This window comes from Gorilla gorilla, chromosome 10, assembly GCF_029281585.2.
Source record: "Gorilla gorilla gorilla isolate KB3781 chromosome 10, NHGRI_mGorGor1-v2.1_pri, whole genome shotgun sequence".
NCBI classification, from domain to species: Eukaryota; Metazoa; Chordata; class Mammalia; order Primates; family Hominidae; genus Gorilla; species Gorilla gorilla.
Window position 1 is genome coordinate 73,525,187 of NC_073234.2, and position 20,116 is coordinate 73,545,302.

The following is a 20,116-nucleotide window of genomic DNA, read 5'->3' on the forward strand; positions in this document are numbered from 1 at the left end:
TTCATTAAATTAGGTGTCATAAATTTTATCAGTTTCTTCCCTAATACATTAGGGGGAAAAAACCCCATGCTATTTGAAGCAGGGGGTGGGGGGAGCAAGATTTAAATTACCCTAAAATTATATTTACAGAAATAATTCAGTAAGCTGTCTTTATACATTTTTGTACATACATTTAGAAAATCATTACTTTTTTTTTTTTTTTGAGAGAAGTCTCGCTCTTGTCCCCCAGGTTTGAGTGCAATGGCTTGATCTTGCCTCACTGCAACCTCTGCCTCCTAGGTTCAAAGGATTCTCCTGCCTCTGCTTCCCAAGTAGCTGGGATTAAGGCTCTTGCCAACACGCTTGGCTCATTTTTGCATTTTTTAGTAGAGACGGGGTTTCACCATGCTGGCCAGGCTGGTCTCGAACTCCTGACCTCAGGTGATCTGCTGCCTTGGCCTCCCAAAGTGCTATGATTACAGGCGTGAGCCACCAAGCCTGGCCGACCTTAATTTTTAAAGTTGCTCTTGGAAATATGACAGTTGTTGGTGGCTGATAATTTCATATAAATGACCTTAATTTGGGAAAAGTATATTTACCTTCTAAGAAAACAAATTCCTTTTCTTCAGCCCTTCTGACCATTAGATAAATTGAGTAAATTTGGACTGGAGAGACAACAGACCAGAATCAGTTAAGAAGTAAAACAACTGAGACTAGAAACTGCTTTCTTACTGGGAGCCAGAGACGAAACAGAACTTCCGAATAAAATTTATATTTTATTAAGAAACAATCAGACCAACTCAGGCAACACAGCAAGACCCCATCTCTACAAAAATAAAAAATTAACCAGGTGTGGTGGCATGCTACTTGGGAGTTTGGGAGTAGCTGGAGGTCCCAGCTGCTTGGGAGGCTGAGGTGGGAGGATCGGTTGAGACCGGGAGGTTGAGGTTGCAGTGAGCCATGAATGTGCCACTGCACTCCAGACTCCAGCCTGGGCTGGAACAGAGCAGACCGTGTCTCAAAAAAAAAAAAAAAGGGACAACGTTGGAAAGATTTCATGGTTACTTCCTAGGTGGGTGTCACAACCTTGGCCTTAGTTATTGACTGGACCCCGGGGTCCAGTTTGTTTGTTTCTTTTTCTTTTTTTCCTTTTCCTTTTTTGGAGACAAGTTCTTGTTCTGTCACCCAGGCCAGAATGCAGTAGTGTGATCATAGTTCACTGCAGCCTTGAACTCCTGGTCTCAAGCAATTCTCCCACTTCAGCCTCCCAAGTTGCCAGGTGTGTGCCACCATGCCTGGGTAATTTTTATCTTATGTAGAGACAGTGTTTCACTTTGTTGCCCAGACTGGTGTCCAAATCCTGGCCTCAAGCAATACTCCCACCTTGGCCTCCCAAAGCGCTGGGATTACAGGCATGAGCCACTGCGTCCAGCTTCTCAAAAAAAAAAAAAAAAAAAAAAGGTCTGTAACTGTTTAGTATTATGAAACACCAATATTGCATAAATATGCAAAAGAATTAAAGCACGCTACAATTAAGAAAAGAGATCTGATCTACATCTTAGTTGCCTGTGTTTAAGCAACTTCTGGGCTATACAATTTAAGTTTAAAGTCAGAAATGACTGCATTAATATAGCAAAGTATCCCCTAGCATTTTCATTATAAAGATGAATATAATGTTCCAATTGCATACATTCGGTCAACTAGCAGATTTTAAAGGACAAGGATCTGATTAATGACAAGTAGTGCTGCTTAATTTTGCTAAAATTACAATAACAACTGTTATATATACATACAGATATATATGTATATATACATTTTTAAAGTAGAGACAGGGTCTTGCTATGTTGCCTAGGCTGGTCTCAAACTTCTGACCTCAAGCCATCCTCCCACCACAGCCTCCCAAAGTGCTGTGACTACAGGCATGAGCCACTGCATCTGGTCCAACTGTTTTTTGAGGCAGTTTTGTATTAATCCGTCAGCTCTACGATTTTGCCATTAGGCATCAACAATTGTTTAAGAGTCTTCAGGTTACTTGGAGTTGGCCAAACTGCAAAAGAGGATAGAGTCCTCTACAAGGCCATCCTACTTCTGACACCAACTGTAAGTTTGTGGGGGATTCCTTAAACAACCCTCAGACTCAGTAATTCACTAGAACTCAGAACTGAATGAAAGCTATTATTCTCACAATTACAGTTTATTACAGGGAAAGGATACATTAAAGTGGCCCAACAGAAGAAATACGTAAGTTGAGGCCCAGGAAGTGTTCAAATGTTTAGTTTCTAGTGCTCTCCCCTAGGAGTCAGGACACATTACTCTCCTAGTATCAGTGTGTGACAATACGCATGGAGTATTGCTAACCCGAGAAGCTTACTCAAGCCTCCGTGTTCAAAGATTTTTTTTTTTTTTTTTTGAAACGGAGTCTGGCTCTGTCACCCAGGCTGGAGTCCAGTGGCGCGATCTCGGCTCACTGCAAGCTCTGCCTCCCGGGTTCACGCCTTTCTCCTGCCTCAGCCTTCTGAGTAGCTGGGACTACAGGCGCCCGCCACCACGCCTGGCTAATTTTTTGTATTTTTAGTAGAGATGGGGTTTCACTGTGTTAGCCAGGATGGTCTCAATCTCCTGACCTTGTGATCCACCCAGCTCAGCCTCCCAAAGTGCTGGGATTATAGGTGTGAGCCACCGCGCCTGGCCCAAAGATTTTACTGGACTCCATTATGTAGGTATGATTGCTGATTGTCTGCTGAGTCATCTCGGCTGCCAGGTGGACTAATACCATGTGACTGAAAGCCCCCACCCTAAATCACATGGTAGGTTTTTCTGGCATGTTGGTCCCATCCTGAGATCTTTTGGGGCCAGCTACCCCACTAAACAAAGACAGTCCTATCAGGTACAATATAGATTACCTCCCAGAAGCCAAGGGCAAAGGCCAGACCTCTGAGTAAGGTCAAATTCTTTATTACACATCCTCCTCTCTGCTTTCATCTGCACTGTACTATTACACAGGATAAACCACCCTAAGCTACCGCTCCTTTACATGTTCCCAAATGATCATCTCTTCTCAGCTTCTACAGTTTTCAAAATGTTTCCTTCTTCAATCCTGTTAGGAATCTGAGTTTTTCTTAACTCCGAATGAGTCTCTAAATGTACTGGTATGTTTCTTGAAATATGCTCTAAACATGATCTAAAATTTTGGCTTTTATCTGTACTGCTTTTCATCTACTACTTACCAATTCAGCTCAGTCTAGCCCCTTCTGAGTTCATTCATAAGTCAGCCCTAGGATTAAAATGATAAGTAGTACAAGGGTGCCCCAGCAGGGCACGACATGCCTCTTTCTCTCCTTTTTGTACTCAAGGCCATATTGTCCTTCATAACCTACAGACTCCTGGCCTCAATCACACCAGATCATACCTTCATTTCACACAAATGGTTTAGGAAATCGTTGTGAAATTCCATTTTGGCTTTCATTTATACTCTCTAATTCTTCTAGGCAAAATAAGTCTATTAGGCAAATAAACTCAGTAATTCCTTTATTTTGATTTTAAATTAATCACAACCATCGAAGTGGTAAGAAACAGCTGACAGGTGTACTTAAAAATACTGAATTGACAGCTACATTGAATTCAGGGTTTCCCAGGGTAGTTCTTATTTTGTCACTTACTCCAATTACATTCAAGGTCGTTATGCCTCATCTTTTTCCTGAGCTGTGGCAGCTCTAACTGGGGCACCCAGAGAGATACATACCAGGTAATCTCCACTTCTACTTTTCTGGTAGCTTGGCCCTGGCAAAATGAGCCCCACAATCTAGAAAGTAGGATGCTAAACAAAGTTGAATCAACATATCTTTTTAGAAAATATCAGGTAGAGAATACTCCTGAGGACCTGTTTCTAACCAGAGTTGACAAATGTGAAAAATGCATCAGCTAGACAGCAGTCATGTGAACAGAGCCCAGAACTGCAAGTCAAGGAAATGGGTTCTGGGCCTGCCTTCCCAGGTAACCAAAACCATTATTCAAAAGCAACTACTGAAATGCCAGCTTGTGGGGAAAGAAATGGGGAAGGTGATAAAATCACAATTAAATGCATGTATATACATGAATACCAAAGCTATTATGTAGAAATAAAATCAAAACACTTTAGACCAAGAAGAAATCAGAGACCTCCTAGTCTATTGCCCCAGTGTAAAAATAAAAAAACTCTGGAGTAATCATTGCCATTAAGCATTAGTATGAGGGAAATAATTTTAACTCTGAGGAAAAAAAATGATTTTTTAACATTTTCAATTTTATATCAAATTAGATACTGATCACATATATCATAAAATTAATAAATCAAGCAGATTTTTCTACTCCATAATTCATGTCACATTTAATAGTCTCTTCACGGATTCTTTGTACTGAGAAATGGAATTTTCATTTTCCTCCTCATTTTTAAGACTAACAACAGACTTTTTGTACTCTTCAATTTCTTTAGTACCAAGGAGCTCTTCTTTATTTATTTCCATATTTTTCTCAGCAGCTTTAATCTGGAGAAGCGTTTCCAGGATATTTCTTTTTGATGAGCTATTTTCCCATATATACTCTTCCATGTCTGCTTCAGTCTTACTTTTTTCCCATTCTTCAGTATTCTGAAACAAAACAAAACAAAAAAAAAGAGTTCTGAATTCTGAGAAATATCAAATGTTTGTTTGTTTCTTCCTTTCTTTCTTCTTTTTTTTTTTCCTTCCTTTTTAAGGGAAGAGAAGTTTGCAAAATGTGGAGAGGCCCTGGCCAACACCTTGTCTGTGCACTTTGGCCCCTTAACCCTGCACTGTTAGCCACCTGCACCTGCGCTTGAGGGCTGCACACTCTGTCACGTGAACACTGGTCTGTCATGCTCTGTTACCACTCGCTACTCTATCCACATAATTACAATCTGTCTGCCTTACAATCTGTACTTACAAAGATATGCTGTTTTCCAGCAGATATAGAAAGTAACTTTTTGCAGCTATTCTCTAAACCCTAATACATCAAGATTTCACTTTTTTTTTTTTCGAGACGGGTCTCACTCTGTCACCCAGGCTGGAGTGCAGTGGCGCAATCACAGCTCACAGCAGCCTCGACCTTGCAGTCTCAGGTGATTCTCCCACCTCAGGCTCCTGAGTAGCTGGGACTACAGGCGCCCACCACCATGCCCGGCTACTTTTTTGTATTTTTTGTAGAGATGGTGTTTTGCCATGTTGCCCAGGCTGGTCTCAAACTCCTGGGCTCAAGTGATTATTCTGCCACGGCCTCTCAAAGTCCTGGGATTACAGAGGTGAGCCACTGCACCTGGCCCAACATTTTGCATTTCTGAGTTGTAATCTTCAACTTCTTTAGTACCAAGGAGATCATTATTAAAAATAATGAGAGCTGAGAGGAGACTGTATTTATTTCTGTGATATACTTGTGGGATGATGAGGAAGACTAATTAATTATTAAAATAAAATTAAGAATATGATATACATAATACGTGGTTTTTAGTCATAATGACTTCATATATTCTGGAATTTTCTTTTCGTCCCCCCCAAGACACAGTCTCGCTCTCTTGCCCAGGCTGGAGTACAGTGGGGCGATCTCAGCTCACTGCAATCTCCACCTCCTGGACTCAAGCGATTCTCTTGCCTCAGCCTCCTGAGTAGCTGGAAGTACAGGCGCCCACCACCACGCCCAGCTAATTTTTGTATTTTTAGTAGAGACGGAGTTTCACCATGTTTTCTAGGCTGGTCTCAAACTCCTGACTTCAAATGATCCGCCTGCCTTGGCTTCCCAAAGTGTAGGGATTACAGGCATAAGCCACCACGCCCATCCTATCCTGGAATTTTATTTTGTTATTATCTTTCTGTTCCCATAATGTGAACAATGTTTTGTTACTACTTGTTTTTTCTTACAAAAATTATTACCGTGCTATTCTAGGGAACACTGGTAGGCTTTACAGTAATACAGCATAATTCAGATTTATGATTTAAATGGAGATGTAACAGCCTGTGAAAAATCAAGCAACACAGCTAATAAGTAATATACCCTGGTTCAAAGAAGTGCTGAATACTAGTCACATTTTTTTCCAAATTAACACATAATTATATTCTGAGCTACAGGCTGCTATGGAATCATCTATTATTCTGAATAACAACTTTTAAAGGTGGCAAAATATTAAAAGATGAGTATATTTGTGAGGCTGTCAGAAATACTATTCTACCTCTAGAAAATCCCCTTCAAAGAGATTCCAGCTTGAGTAGACAGCTCCAAGGCTCTGCAGAGCTGAGTCGGCACCACGAAGCAGGTAAGGTTTCCACCCGTGCCACCCTCCCACCCCTATCCCCACTACAAGTGCCTATGAAAAGAAAAGAAAGCATTGGAGATGTGTTCCTCCAAGGGTAAAGAGGAGCCCCACCGATCACAAATAGGCCACTGGGGACAACACCGAGTCAGCAAACCCTGCTCAGATCACCGAGGCGAAAGGAAGAGACTTAGGAGAAGAAATTCTCTTTTGAATCCTTCAAACTGGGTACCATTCCTTCAAGGGAAACCAGTAAGATGCAGGATGTCTTCCCTGGCCCCCAAATTCCTGAGCCAAGTGGGGTATATTTGCACTTACAATTCTTGCATGTTTGCCCCACCTCCCTGTAATAAATTTATGGCTGTGGACAGCGTCTCAGCATATGTTCTAGAAATATCCAGTTGAGAACCAACTCTGTGTCCTTTTTAAAAAAAAATCTGGTCGGGAGGTTTTAGGCTTGGCGGGGAAGGCATAATGTGAAACCACTTCTTTTTATTTTATTATTATTATTTTTTAGGCTAGTCGAGTAGTGAGAACGGGGTAAGAGCAGAACAAGGAATTCAGTCTGTAACTGACTGTGAACAATCAACTGAGATAACTCACTACCTTTAGACCAGCCTGAAACAACTTGTTATGCCTCTCGCCCAGAACTCTGCTGCAAATAATTTCTAACAAACTCTGAATTTGGGCATTAAAAAAAATTGGCAAAATTATCCTACCCCACCTAATTTTTACTGTAATACTTGAGAAAGGAATAAATGTCAGCCCCTTAAAAAATAAATGTCCTAAATTAATTACATTATTGGTTCTATCTACTCTTAGAAATGTTTTAAAGGTTTCAAGACAATGTCATAGTTTTTTCACAATTCAAACTTACAGGGTAAAATATACTTAATCTAAAAAACCGACAAATACATTTTATAAAGCGTTAAGTAAAACAGTCACTCCATCTCATTCCTGACTCAACTGCCTGACTGCTAGAAGACAGGCAATTAAGAGACTTAACTATTTAGTATTTTTAAGTTTCACATGTTTTATCTGAATTTTCTTAACGGCTTCAAAATAGATGCTTACGCAGAGGAATTAATCAAAGTAAATCCACTAATAATTCCTACATTTCATGTCTCTTCCCCTTACATTTGGTGTATATAATTATACACTGGTTTGCCAAGATGTATTATAGGTATGCCAAGATATTGATTCCCTCAGCCCTTGTAGCCAGGTGAGCCTCGAATACTGGTAGCAGAATGAAGCACCCTCCTCCTTCATTCATCTCAGGTGTGATCAAAGCTTACCTACCGCCAGGCTCAACTCCTGTGCTCAAAGGAACCTCCTGCTTCAGCCTCCTGATTAGCTGGACTACGACTAAGCTGCACGCTACCATGCCCAGCTAATTTTAATTTTTTTTTTTTTTTGTAGAGACAGGGTCTTGCTATGTTGCCTAAGGCTGGTCTTAAACTCCTGGCCTAGAGCAATCCTCCTGCCCCAGCCTCTCAAGGTGCTGGGATTACAGGGTGTAAGCCACCGCACCTGGCCAGTAAATAATTTTCTAAGTGTGTAGTCACATGAAAAGGTACATGGAGGTAGGCCAAGGTGGATATCCAGGCCTGCATGACTCAGCGAGTTTGGCGTGCAGGCGCACACCCCCACTTGTTATATAACCTGTTTGTGTAAGTACATCCTTGGCTCTGAGCCACTGTTGTCTGTAAAAGGTATAATTGCCCTGCTACCGTTGTACAGGCGCTCTTGGGGCGCAGCTTGGCTCAACATGGCTCTTGTGCAGGCACTGGTGCCCAGAGAAAGAGAGACAGCCAAAGCTACCCGTCTGGACAGGAGGGAGCCAGGACAACTCGGCTTGCGCATGCCCAGATAAAGGGTTAAGCTGCTGACCCTGAAGGCAGGGGAGAGCCTTCTGGGAAGCCGCAGGCATGGGGGTCGCGGGAGCCACACAGCCGGAGCAAACCGCCGAGATAAAGGTGGACAGTGTAAGAAACGCTGTTCATAAGAGAGCTAGTGTAAGAAAGCTGTTAATTTGAGCTGCTGCTGAATAAAACTATCTTTCACCTGCCTACAGCCCCCCCCCAAGTGTTCTTTCTGCTCATCCACCCACGCCCCTCGGACTTCAGCATGGGCTGGACCCGGACCCTGGGATCTGACAAAAAGGACAGGAAACCCTGCACTATGGAATAATGTATATTTATAGAAGAAAATCACTATGGTTTAAAGTCACTAGTAAGGAAAACAAACTACATTCTGTAAAAGGCCTGGCTTCCTATCCTGTACTGAAAACAATGCAGTGTTCAGCCTCAGTTGCAAACTAAACAAAATTCACATTTTCTTTTTTCTTTTCCTTTTTCTTTTCTTTTCTTTTTTTTTTTTTTTTTTTGAGATGGAGTCTCACTCTGTCACCCAGGCTGGAGTGCAGTGCCATGATCTCGTCTCACTGCAACCTCCGCCTCCTGGGTTCAAGCAATTCTCCCGCCTCAGCCCCCCGAGTAGCTGGGATTACAGGCGCCAACTACCACGCCCGGCTAATTTTTGTATTTTTAGTAGAGATGGGATTTCACCATGTTGGCCAGGCTGCTCTTGAACTCCTGACCTCAGGTGATCTGCCAGTCTCGGCCTCCCAAAGTGCTGGGATTACAGGCATGAGCCACTGCACCTGGCCTTCTTTTTTCTTTTTTGAAACAGGGTCTCCCTCTGTCACTTATGCTGGAGCGCAGTGGCGCTATCTTGGCTTACTGCAGCCTCAACTTCCTAAGCTCATGCAATCCCCTTGCCTCAGCCTCCGGAGTAGCTGGGACTACCAGAGAGTACCACCATGCCCTGCTAATGTTTGCATTTTTTTGTAGAGACGGGGTTTTGCCATGTTGCCCAGGCTGTTCTCAAACTCCTGGGCTCAAGTGATCCACCTGCCTTGGCCTCCCAAAATGTTAGGATTACAGGTGTGAGCCACTGTGCCCAGCCAAATTCACATTTTCTATATGGTCTAGCTTTAGGATCCAAACTCTGCACAGCTGAATAAGAATTCCAAGATAATGACAGTAACAATCCCAACAAATTGAATACTTCATTATATATCAGGTATCTCAAATGCTTATGTATATTATTACATATAATTGTTGTTAAGATTTACTGGGATAGATTTTAAGAATTACACAGATAAGAAAACTGAGTATTATGGAAGTTAAACAAAGGTCCACAATCTATTGGGGGATTTCAGATTTCAGAAATTTTTGTATTTTAGAAAGTGAATTATGGTGCATATATATTTTTTAACACCTCTAGAGAGGGGCCTATAGCAGCATCACCTAATCCAACACATAATTTTTAATGCAACATACATGAATATTTACACTAAATGGAATGAACAAAAAATATAAATAGCCTCTCATCTATTCAGGTCACATGTTTGTCACCAAATAAGTTACGGAAAGACTAACAATTTCTAAAGCTTTTTGGGTTTCTAAATTACAGATGCAGGGCTGAAGCAGCTAAGTTTTGCTCAAGGTCATCCAGGAAGTTAGTATAAGATGGTATTTACCGTGAGCTTTGGTATTTCCCAGACCTCAGTTTAAATCCTAACTTTCATCATTTATTACTGTAATAGGTGAGTTCCTTGAACTTGTATCTCTGTAAGAACTGACTTCACAGGGCTGTTCTGAAGATTAAAAGAGGTAAGGAATATCCATGTACTTAGAGGACCTGGCTCATAGTAAACATTACATAAATGTTGTTAATAATACAACTTCAAAGAGGAGTGGGTTTCAAACCCACATTTCCCTACCTCTAAAACCTACGTCCTATGCCAAGGATTTGAGGCGAAGCATTGGGAGTAAGGGGTTCCACAAACCTGCAGAATGGCTTCAAAGTGTACATGACATGTACTCCACCACCACTATGAAGCCGTAAACTAAAACTTCGAAGGTAAATGTAAATACACAGCTGTCCAAATGTTTCACTATATTATTCCCACTCACAAAATCATATAGTGATATTTACAAAATTAGATAAAATATAGAAACAAGAGGTCTTTATTTCTTTGTCACTGACTCCATACTATTTGCAAATAAGCAGTATCTTTCCAAGATGTTTAATTAAAAATAACAATTTTGAAATGTTTATGTATATGTGACTTAAAATGGCTTTTTTTTGGTAAGTTTCCTTAACACTTTTAACTTCCTGGTCTTTTAGCAAAAGTTCAGTGTCATATTAAAAATAGGAGGTTAATACTAATGGAATAATAATCCAGAATTGAATTCTGATATAGTATCAGCAGGTTGCAGTTTTAAATACATCTTCATAGAAAAGACGGAAATTACTAAAAAGTAGAAGAAAAAAAAATCATCCATAATTCTGTTACCCAAAGATGGCCCATTAACACTGGTAACACTTGGTGTATATCTTAAATCCGTTTTTTAAAACCCTGCTATGATTACATTTTATTTACAATTTTGTGCCCTGACTTATAGTTCACTATCAATTCCTTTTGAAAGAGGTGGAGTCTCACTATGTTGCCCATGCTGGCCTTGAACTCCTGGGCTCAAGTGATTCTCCCACCTCACCTCTCAAGTAGGTGGAATTACAGATGGGTACCACCATGCCTGGCTCCTACTATCAACATTTTAGCTCCTAAAACCACACCCAGCATTGAAGTCGTTAGCTGTTTCAGTTTCTTTTTTTTGCAGCCAGAAGGCTAAGGTGGGAGGATTGCTTGAGCCCAAGAGGCTGAGGTTGCAGTGAGCCGAGATTACACCACTGCACTCCAGCCTGGGTGACAGGGCCAGACCTTGTCACACACAAAAAAATTTATTTTATTGAAGTGTAGTTGGAATATATTAATTTTAAAGCACAAACAACAGCATATTCAAATTACTGGGGGCAATTAAAAATACCATTTTAAGCTCAAATTGATCATCACTTAGGCAAAGAATTCAATTAATTTGTCGACTCCTATTTTAATGCTTTGACCATTAAATATTTACAATTTCACCATTTAATTTATAAATATGGATCACATTCACACACACACTTTTCTTTTCCTTCCTGCCTGCAATGAGAATCTGCCCTGACCCCCAACCCCTGAAGAAGCAATTTTCCATTCCATGTGATCCTGTTCTCTTTTCCAGTTGGCTCGATTATTCATTTACTTATTCATTCAATAAATATTTATTGCACAACTATTCTGCCAGGCATAGTGTTCTCTGGGAACATTCAGTCTAATGAGAGACTTGAAGTTGACTGTGAGCCAGTCAGATGAATATTGTGATCCCCGTAGAGGAGAAGCATCCACAAAGGCCTTGAAGCCGGAAAGGGCTTAACACAATCGAGGAAATGAATGAAGGCCAATGAGACGGAAGTGGCATGGGCTGAGGCTGAAAAGCTGTTGGAACACTCACTACATGCCAGGCACTATTCTAAGTGCCTTACAGGTATTAACTCATTTAATTCTCACAACAAACCTAGGAGTGAGTTAGTACTATTATCACCTGTTTTACAGATCAGGCAGCTGAAGCCCAGAGCAACTGAATAATTTGCCCAAAACCACACTGCTCGTTAGTGTTAGAACAACATGTTCTAAGGAACCTCGAGGCATGATAAAAGGAGTAACAAAAAATATAATAACATAACTTGAACCTAACATCTTTTTTTTTCCTTGTATGAATTTAATACAAAGAAAAACATAATAGCTAATTCACGCAAGGGTCAATGTATTCTGCTGTAACAGAAGGCAAAGAAATATCTGCTCCACTGAACACACAAGCCTGTCACCTACCTTCTTATTTACAACTCTCTTTGCCTAGGACATGAATCATAGTAATATTCCACTTCTCATGATTACAAGTAAGGCCTTGTGCTGTATGAGAGAAAACAGTTTAACCATTTTTTAAAATCCCAAGCAATTTGAAAATCATAAAAAATACGAAGAGGCAAATATTCATAAAAAGTGAAAAAAGAATTACTGTAAATTCTTTCAGCTACCAAAGCTAAATTTTTAACTATGTCAAAGAATTCAATTAAGTTTTAAAAAACATTTACTGAATGCAAATTTACTGAATGCAATATAAAGATGAATGAATATATACTCCTTGTCCTCAGTGATCTCACAGTCTAATGGGGTGAGCAGACACGTATACAGGCAATTACCAGAAAAGTAATAAAAGGAATGTTAACTAGAGGAGGGAAAACGGATGGGCAGGAAACAGAGAGGTTACAATTGAGGTGTATTAAAAGATTCATATGAATTTGCAAGGCTGATCAATTTGAAAAAAGAATTATACGCAAAGAGAATAACATAGGCAAAGTTATGAAAGAACATATTATGTTCATTATGGCTAAGGTACAGGCTATATAATGTATATTTCCTGAGTGCTGGTAATGAGGTGGCAAATTGCTGTGAATGGCATGCTAAGGAGTTCAGACTTTATCCTAAGTAATGGGAAACCACTGAAGGATTTTGTAAAGGAATATGGTACAAGAGACTTGTTTTTTTGAACAATTACTCTAACAGTAATATAGAAGGTGGATGAGACAGGGAAATCAATTAGAAGCCTATTGTAGTTTTCAGGTAAATGATGATGAAAACTTATACTAGACTGTAGCGGTAGGGATAAAAAGGGGGAAACAGCTTTAACCAATATTTAAAAGCGAAAACCGAAAGACTTGGTAACTTATTTGGTATCAGGAGAGAGGGAAGAAAACTGTAACTCTCAAATTTATTACTTCAGCCACTGGGTGGGGAAGGAGAACGTGAGTTTTCTTAAAGGTCTTTTAAGTATACAATAAAATGAAGTCCTGCCTGAAGGCAAAAAGGTATGAGCTTGTCACCTTCTGGGTAGCACCATCCCACTCAGGGATCTAGAACACTGCCTATTGTCTATCACATCAAGTCTAAATTCCTATTTATGGACAACAGAAAAATCCCTCCATTTCCTTGCCTGCCCCTTTCATTCTAATTACCACCCCTTACCCTCAAGCTCTGATATTAGATATAGGTTGAGTATCCCTTGTCCAAAATGCTTAGGATCAGAAGTGTTTCAGATTTCGATATTTTAAAGGATTTTAGAATATCTGCATTATACTGACTGGTTGAGCATTCCAAATCTGAAATGTGAAATGCTCTTTTGAGCATCATGTCAGTGCTCAAAAGTTGCAGATTTTGGAGCATTTCAGATACCAGATTTTCAAATTAGGGATACTCAAACTTACATGTACAAAAACTGTCTTAAAAAAGACAAGCCAACCTAATCAATTTCCTTATTTACAACACTCAAAGACTGGAGAAATTATTCACAATCAGAGCTCAGCACCAGAATCACCTGTGGAGCTTTTACAACTATCAAAACCTGGGTCTCACAGCTAGAGATTCTGATTCTGCAGGGCCTAAGCATCTGTAGGTTTAAAAGCTTCCACATAAATCATGCTGCTATAAAGACACATGCACACATATGTTTACTGTGGCACTATTCACAATAGCAAAGACTTGGAACCAAGCCAAATGTCCAACAATGATAGACTGCATTAAGAAAATGTGGCACATATACACCACAGAATACTATGCAGCCATAAAAAATGAATGAGTTCATGTCCTTTGTAGGGACATGGATGAAGCTGGAAACCATCATTCTCAGCAAACTATCGCAAGGACAAAAAACCAAACACTGCATGTTTTCACTCATAGGTGGGAATTGAACAATGAGAACACAGGGACACAGGAAAGGGAACATCACACACTGGGGCCTGTTGTGGGGAGGGGGAGGGGGAAGGGATAGCATTAGGAGATATGCCTAATGTTAAATGACGAGTTAATGGGTGCAGCACACCAACATGGCACATGTATAAATATGTAACTAACCTGCATGTTGTGCACATATACCCTAAAACTTAAAGTATAATTTAAAAAAAAAAAGCTTCCCAGGTGGCACTGATACAACCCCCAGCTGAAAACAGGTTATGGAGATAGATGAATTTTCAATTAGTCAGTTGTTCATTTTGAAAGGAGAGTAAACTAGCAGTTAAAGTCAGATTTGATTTCATCTCTTATTTCATAACATTTTGAAAGTCAAAGTTGAATAAAACTAAATAATATGATACCATGGAAAGAATATGATACACTGAAGCTGCAGTTCAGGTCTGAGTTCCTCCACTAAAAAGCTCTGTAACCTTGGGCAAAGTACCTGACCTTTCCTCTAAATCTTAATTTCTCAGTGTATAAAATGAAAAGGCTATAATAAGATAAGCTGTTTGATTCTTCACCTTCAAAGTTAGCCCTAATTTAAAATGGATGGCTGCACTAAATGCTTTGTGTTAAAAAAAAAAGAAAAAAGACAAAGTATTTTGAAGTACTTTTAAAAGATGGAACATGCTGGGGGTGTGGTGGCACATCTGTAGTCCTACTTGGGAGGCTGAGGCGGGAGGATCACTTGATCCTGGGAGGCAGAGTCTGCAGTGAGCCGAGATCACGCCACTGCACTCCAGTCTGGGCGACAGAGTGAGACCCCGCCTCACTGTGTGTTGTGGGGGAGAGATGGAACAACTAATTTACCCCTTTTTTCGCGTCCTTTTTATGTTAATGCAAGGTGATCATTGAAGCAGCACAGAGTTAAAAAAAAGAAAGTCAGAGACAGAGACCCAGTTAACTCTCAGAGCAACATCACAGGTCCACTTTTTAGAACAAAGGCCAGATGTATTTGTCTGAAATCAAGTAAAACTGTGGCACGTAGTTACACTTTACCATTACTGGCCAACCACTAATGCTCGGACTCATGGGAGTTCAATGCATGTGTGTAGTTAGTTGTTTAACGAACACTGTAACATTAGTAAGTTTATGCATAAAGTGCTAAATAAAAACATACACTTCATGTTAGAGATGCGTCTTGCCAGGAAGAGCCAGTTTTTTTTAGAATATAGATTCTATTAACATTGTCAACTGTAAATTTGCATCATGAACTGAACTCACAGAAGCAAGTATTTGTGGAGAACTTACGAAGTAATGTAGAATTCAAATACTTTTTTAAATACTTCCTAATTTTTTTTTGTATTTTTAGTAGAGATGAGGTTTTGCTATGTTGGCCAGGCCTCAAGTGATCCGCCTGCCTCGGCCTCCCAAACTGCTGGGATTACAGGTGTGAGCCACCGCACCCAGCCTCAATAGCTGCTATGAAACATTTAGTATTCTTACCTAGCACTGACCTAGATAGTTTGAAGTACAAACTACAGTAAGTCAGATCCCTGCTAATGAGGCCCTAAAGTTAGAAAAACAAAACATACATGGAATAATCCGTGACTAAGACAACTAACTGCAGTCAGGTGTTCTAGTGACCAACATAGAAATTAAAATAAGACATAATAACTTGCTATCTATACAAAGCAGAAGTCAGACAAAGAGTAACAGCCTCAAAGCAGGTCGAAGTCTTGAAAGATACATAAGAAATGAAGAAGTAGAGAAGAATTAAAAATGAAATGGTAAATTATAGAACCCGTGCTACAGACCAAATGTTTGTGTCTCCCCACCAAATTCAGATATTGGAATCCCAACCCTTAATATGATAGAGACAGGAGGGAATTTCCTTCCTCTCTCTCTGTTCTCCAAGTGAGGACACAGTAAGACGACAGCCATCTGCAAACCAGGAGGGCCCTTACCCTAATCCAACCATGCTGGCACCCTGATCAACTCCCCAGCCTCTAGAATTGTGAGAAATAAATTTCTATCATTTAAGCCACTCAATCTATGGTAATTTGTTATGATAGCTCAAACTAAGACAACCTTAACACTTTTGTGATATTTATTATTACACCTCCTTGCTCCCACTAGAGTGTTCTTCAGTTGGAGACGATGGTTTCCCCACGATTTATTAACTTTCATATCCTGCAACCCAAGCAAATAGACAATAAATAAACATTTGCCATTTTATTTTATTTATTTATTTTGACATGGAGTTTCACTCTTGTTGCCCAGGATGGAGTGCCCATCTCGGCTCACTGCAACCTCTGCCTCCCGGGTTCAAGGCATTCTCCTGCCTCAGCCTCCCAAGTAGCTGGGATTACAGGTGCCTGCCACCACACCCGGCTAATTTGCATATTTTTAGTAGAGATGGGGTTTCACCATGTTGGCCAGGCTGGTCTCAAACTCCTGACCTCAGGTGATCCACCCGCCTCGGCCTCCCAAAGTGCTAGGATTACAGGCGTGAGCCACCGTGCCCAGCCAACATTTGCCATTTTTAATGAAAGTGCACTTGACATTTGACACAGGATGGTTTACTCTTTCATGAACAGTGAAACAGTGAGGAGGCGCTGGATGTGGTGGCTCACACTTGTAATTCCAGCACTTTGGGAGGCAGAGGCAGGAGGATCACCTGAGCCCAGGAGTTCGAGAACAGTGTGGTGAACAGAGCAAGACTTCACCTCTACAAAAAATAAAAAAATTAGCTCTGCATGGTGACACTTGCCTGTGGTCCCAGCTACTTGGGAGGCTGAGGTGAGAGGATCGTCTGAGCCTGGGAGGTAGAGGCTGCATGCAGTGAGCTATGATTGCTCTACTGCACTCCAGCCTGGGTGATAAAGCAAAACTCAGTCTTCAAAGAGAAAATAAACTTTTAAAATTGTCTAGTAAAACACACACAAACAAGCCCCCAAAATAAAATAAAATGAAACAAAAATAGTGAGAAGTACTTTTTCAAATAACTAGTAAAATACTGTATCAGCTCAATGTTGCCCTCTGGTTACAAATCTACATTTTGCAAATAAGCACTATGAGGAGCTTCACAGCCTGTCTCTGACTTACTGCCAGCCTCACCTCCTTTCTTGGCCCTGTTAGTTCTATACCCTGGCTACACCAAACTTCTGCCTGCTCTTTAAACCCACAAGGCCTAGAAAGTTCTTCACCCACTCTGTACCACGTACTCCTGTTCATCTTCTAAAACCCATCATCATTCCTGTGACGTTTTCAGGGGGAGTTAACCCTTGTCTGTGGCTCTCACAGCACTGTGTTCCTACTTCCATTAAACTCAACAGACTATATTATAACCAACGGTTTCCCTCCAGAAATCAAGGTACCTAAGGCAGGGGGTCATTCATTTTGATAGTGGCACCTAGCAACATATCTTGTACACAAGAACTAAATAGTTGTTGAATGCAAAAGAGAACAAACATAGCAAACATTGCTCAAGCATTCTCCAGTGGAAATGCAGGTGTGTAGGCATACACAATCAAAATGAACTCATAAATCCAACAGATTAAATGGTGATTATGGCTCTGCAAAAGTATTCATTTTTAACAGAAATATCTGTAATAATGTCCCCTTTAAAACAAACTCTTAGTAAGTATAAAATTCTCCAACTTGGAAATTTTTATTTTTAGAGGTGGGGGGTCTTGCTATTTGCCCAAGCTGGACTCGAATTCCTGGGCTCAACAGATCCTCCTGCCCCAGCCTCCAGAGAAACTGGGACTACAGGAGTGCAACACGGCTTGGCTAAATTAGAAATTTTTGTGTTACATGACTTTTCAGAACCATTTTATTACAAAGCTAGACATAGTTCTGACAATAAGACTATCATGAAATCCAAATAAGACAGCTGAAATTTCAAAATGTAAAAAAGCAACCATTAGTAATTCAATATCAAAATCATCCATGAATCTCTGAAATTTGATTTCAGATCTCTAACTTTTCTAAAGCAACTGTTTTTTTTCTCTTCCCCAGTATTTGTGCTCATCTTTTGTGCAAGTCACTTTGCAAACTGACTCATTATTTCTCAACCTAATCATTTACGGAAGGTTTCAATTATTAAAAAATCACTAAAAAGTTAAAATTAAGGAAGTTGTGTTATCATCAATTATGTCAAATTGTGAGTAGGATACACATCCTAAAGAGTATAGATCTGACTTTACTTGTACAAACTCTACCAAATTAAATATAAGCTGTATATATTAATAGAAATTGGGAAACCATGAATTTAAAATTCTAAGAAAAAAATCTTTCCTCATTTTATTATTGTTAATATCAACATTATTTATAGATGCTTATGGAGAGCCCACTATTTGCCAGACACTTTACACAAATTATCCCTGATCCATCCAAAAATCCTTAGGAAAAAACTGAACCTCAGAGGTTAAATAGTCAGAGGCTATTACATAGGTACTAAGTAATGGCCCTGGAATTCAAATCCATGTCTGTCTGGCTCCAAAGGTTAAAAATTCATTCCAATGCTAACAATACGTAATACTAAAATAGGACACCAAATCTCTACAACTCTCCTTGCTTATTTTTTAATTATTATTATTATTATTTTTTTGAGACAGAGTCTCACTCTGTCACCCAGACTGGAGTGCAGTGGTGCGATCTTGGCTCACTGCAACCTCCGACTCCCGGGTTCAAGCGATTCTCATGCCTCAGTCTCCCGAGTAGCTGGGACTACAGGCACCCACCACCATGCCTGGCTAATTTTTTGTATTTTTAGTAGAGACGGGGTTTCATCATGTTGCCCAGGGTGGTATCGAACTCCTGAGCTCGGGCAATCCGCCTGCCTCTGCCTCCCAAAGTGCTCCCAGCCTCCTTGCTTCTTTAAACTGCTGAAGGATAAATGAATGGTCCAGTGAATATGTGTCTCTTATCACCTTCCCAGCACTGAAATAATTATTCTTTGAGGCAGTATTAAGCCTTTATGCCTGAAGCTTATGCTTTGCGATGTCTATGCTTACTGAAATCTACTTTGACACTTCTATAGTTAAACTGTTTTGAATAGTATACAACAGTAACATCCTTCTATTGGAGTCTAGGTGATCACTTCTCCAGAGGGATTTCAGTGCTACAAGCTACATAAAATTAGCAGCTACTTTCCCCTCAGTGCTACTTAGAGGTAACCTCTAGGGGAAGGTTAAACAGCCAAGGGAAGGCAGGGCACAGTGGCTCATGCCTATAATCCCAACACTTTGGGAGGCCAAGGTGAATGGATTGCCTGAGCCCAGGAGTTCAAGACCAACCAGGACAACACAGTGAAATCCCGTCTCTACAAAAAAAATGCAAAAATTAGCTGGGCATGGTGCCATGCGCCTGTAGTCCCAGCTATTCAGGAGGCTGAGGTGGGAGGGTCACTTGAACGCAGGAGGCCAAGGCTGCAGTGAGCCATGATCGTACCACTGCACTCCAGCCTGGACAACAAAGCAAGACCCTGACTCAAAGAAGAAAAAAAAAAAAGCCAAAGGAAGCATATATTTGGGTATTAAATGCTCAGAAGCTAGCCTATAAAAAAATCAAGCAATGGATTAAAAAGAGGCTCTCTATTTGATTAAATAACAGGTGATAACATCAATTTCAAGTATGAATTCCATGTTGGTGAGGGAAAATGAATTTCAATTCAATAAAAATTCTTTTCTAGCAGCTCTGCAAAATTTCACGGCTCATCTGTATTCAAAATCTTCTTCACTGATGGTACTTGTTTAGAAAGCACCAAGAAACAACGGTAATATAGAATTCTTCAAGTATACTTGTTTGGACAGTTGCATGTGGCTACTTATCCTGGCATCAAAGTAATCAGCACTAAAGATCAAAGGCTTCTGTGTGAATCCAGAATGCAACCCTGTTTGGATTCTAAGTCACGGAACCACAGAAAGAATCCCATAAATCAACTTCCACTGAATTTATGCCTATCATTTCCTTCTGGGCAAATTCATTCTAATAGATACTGGCAAAATAAGAAAGTCAAAACGGGTTGTATTTATTGTTAGTTATTAAATCTTTAAGCAGCAACAGCCATAAAGCTGTGGCTAATTCAGCCATGTTGCTGGTTCAAAAGAAAACTTAATTATCTTAAGCCAACAGCATTTCTAAAATCAATTGTGTAGGAA

General features: G+C 40.2%; 1 protein-coding gene across 1 annotated transcript in view; it reads right to left on the reverse strand.

Annotated features, from left to right (window-relative positions):
• Positions 1-3,490: 3,490 nt before the first annotated feature.
• Positions 3,491-20,116, reverse strand: part of MRPS35 (mitochondrial ribosomal protein S35) — a 45,469-nt gene continuing 28,843 nt past the window's right edge. The window contains exon 8 of the mRNA XM_004052901.4: positions 3,491-4,604. Within this exon, the coding sequence (XP_004052949.1) occupies positions 4,335-4,604 (270 nt within the window). The 3' untranslated portion in view covers positions 3,491-4,334. The remainder of the gene's footprint in view (positions 4,605-20,116) is intronic.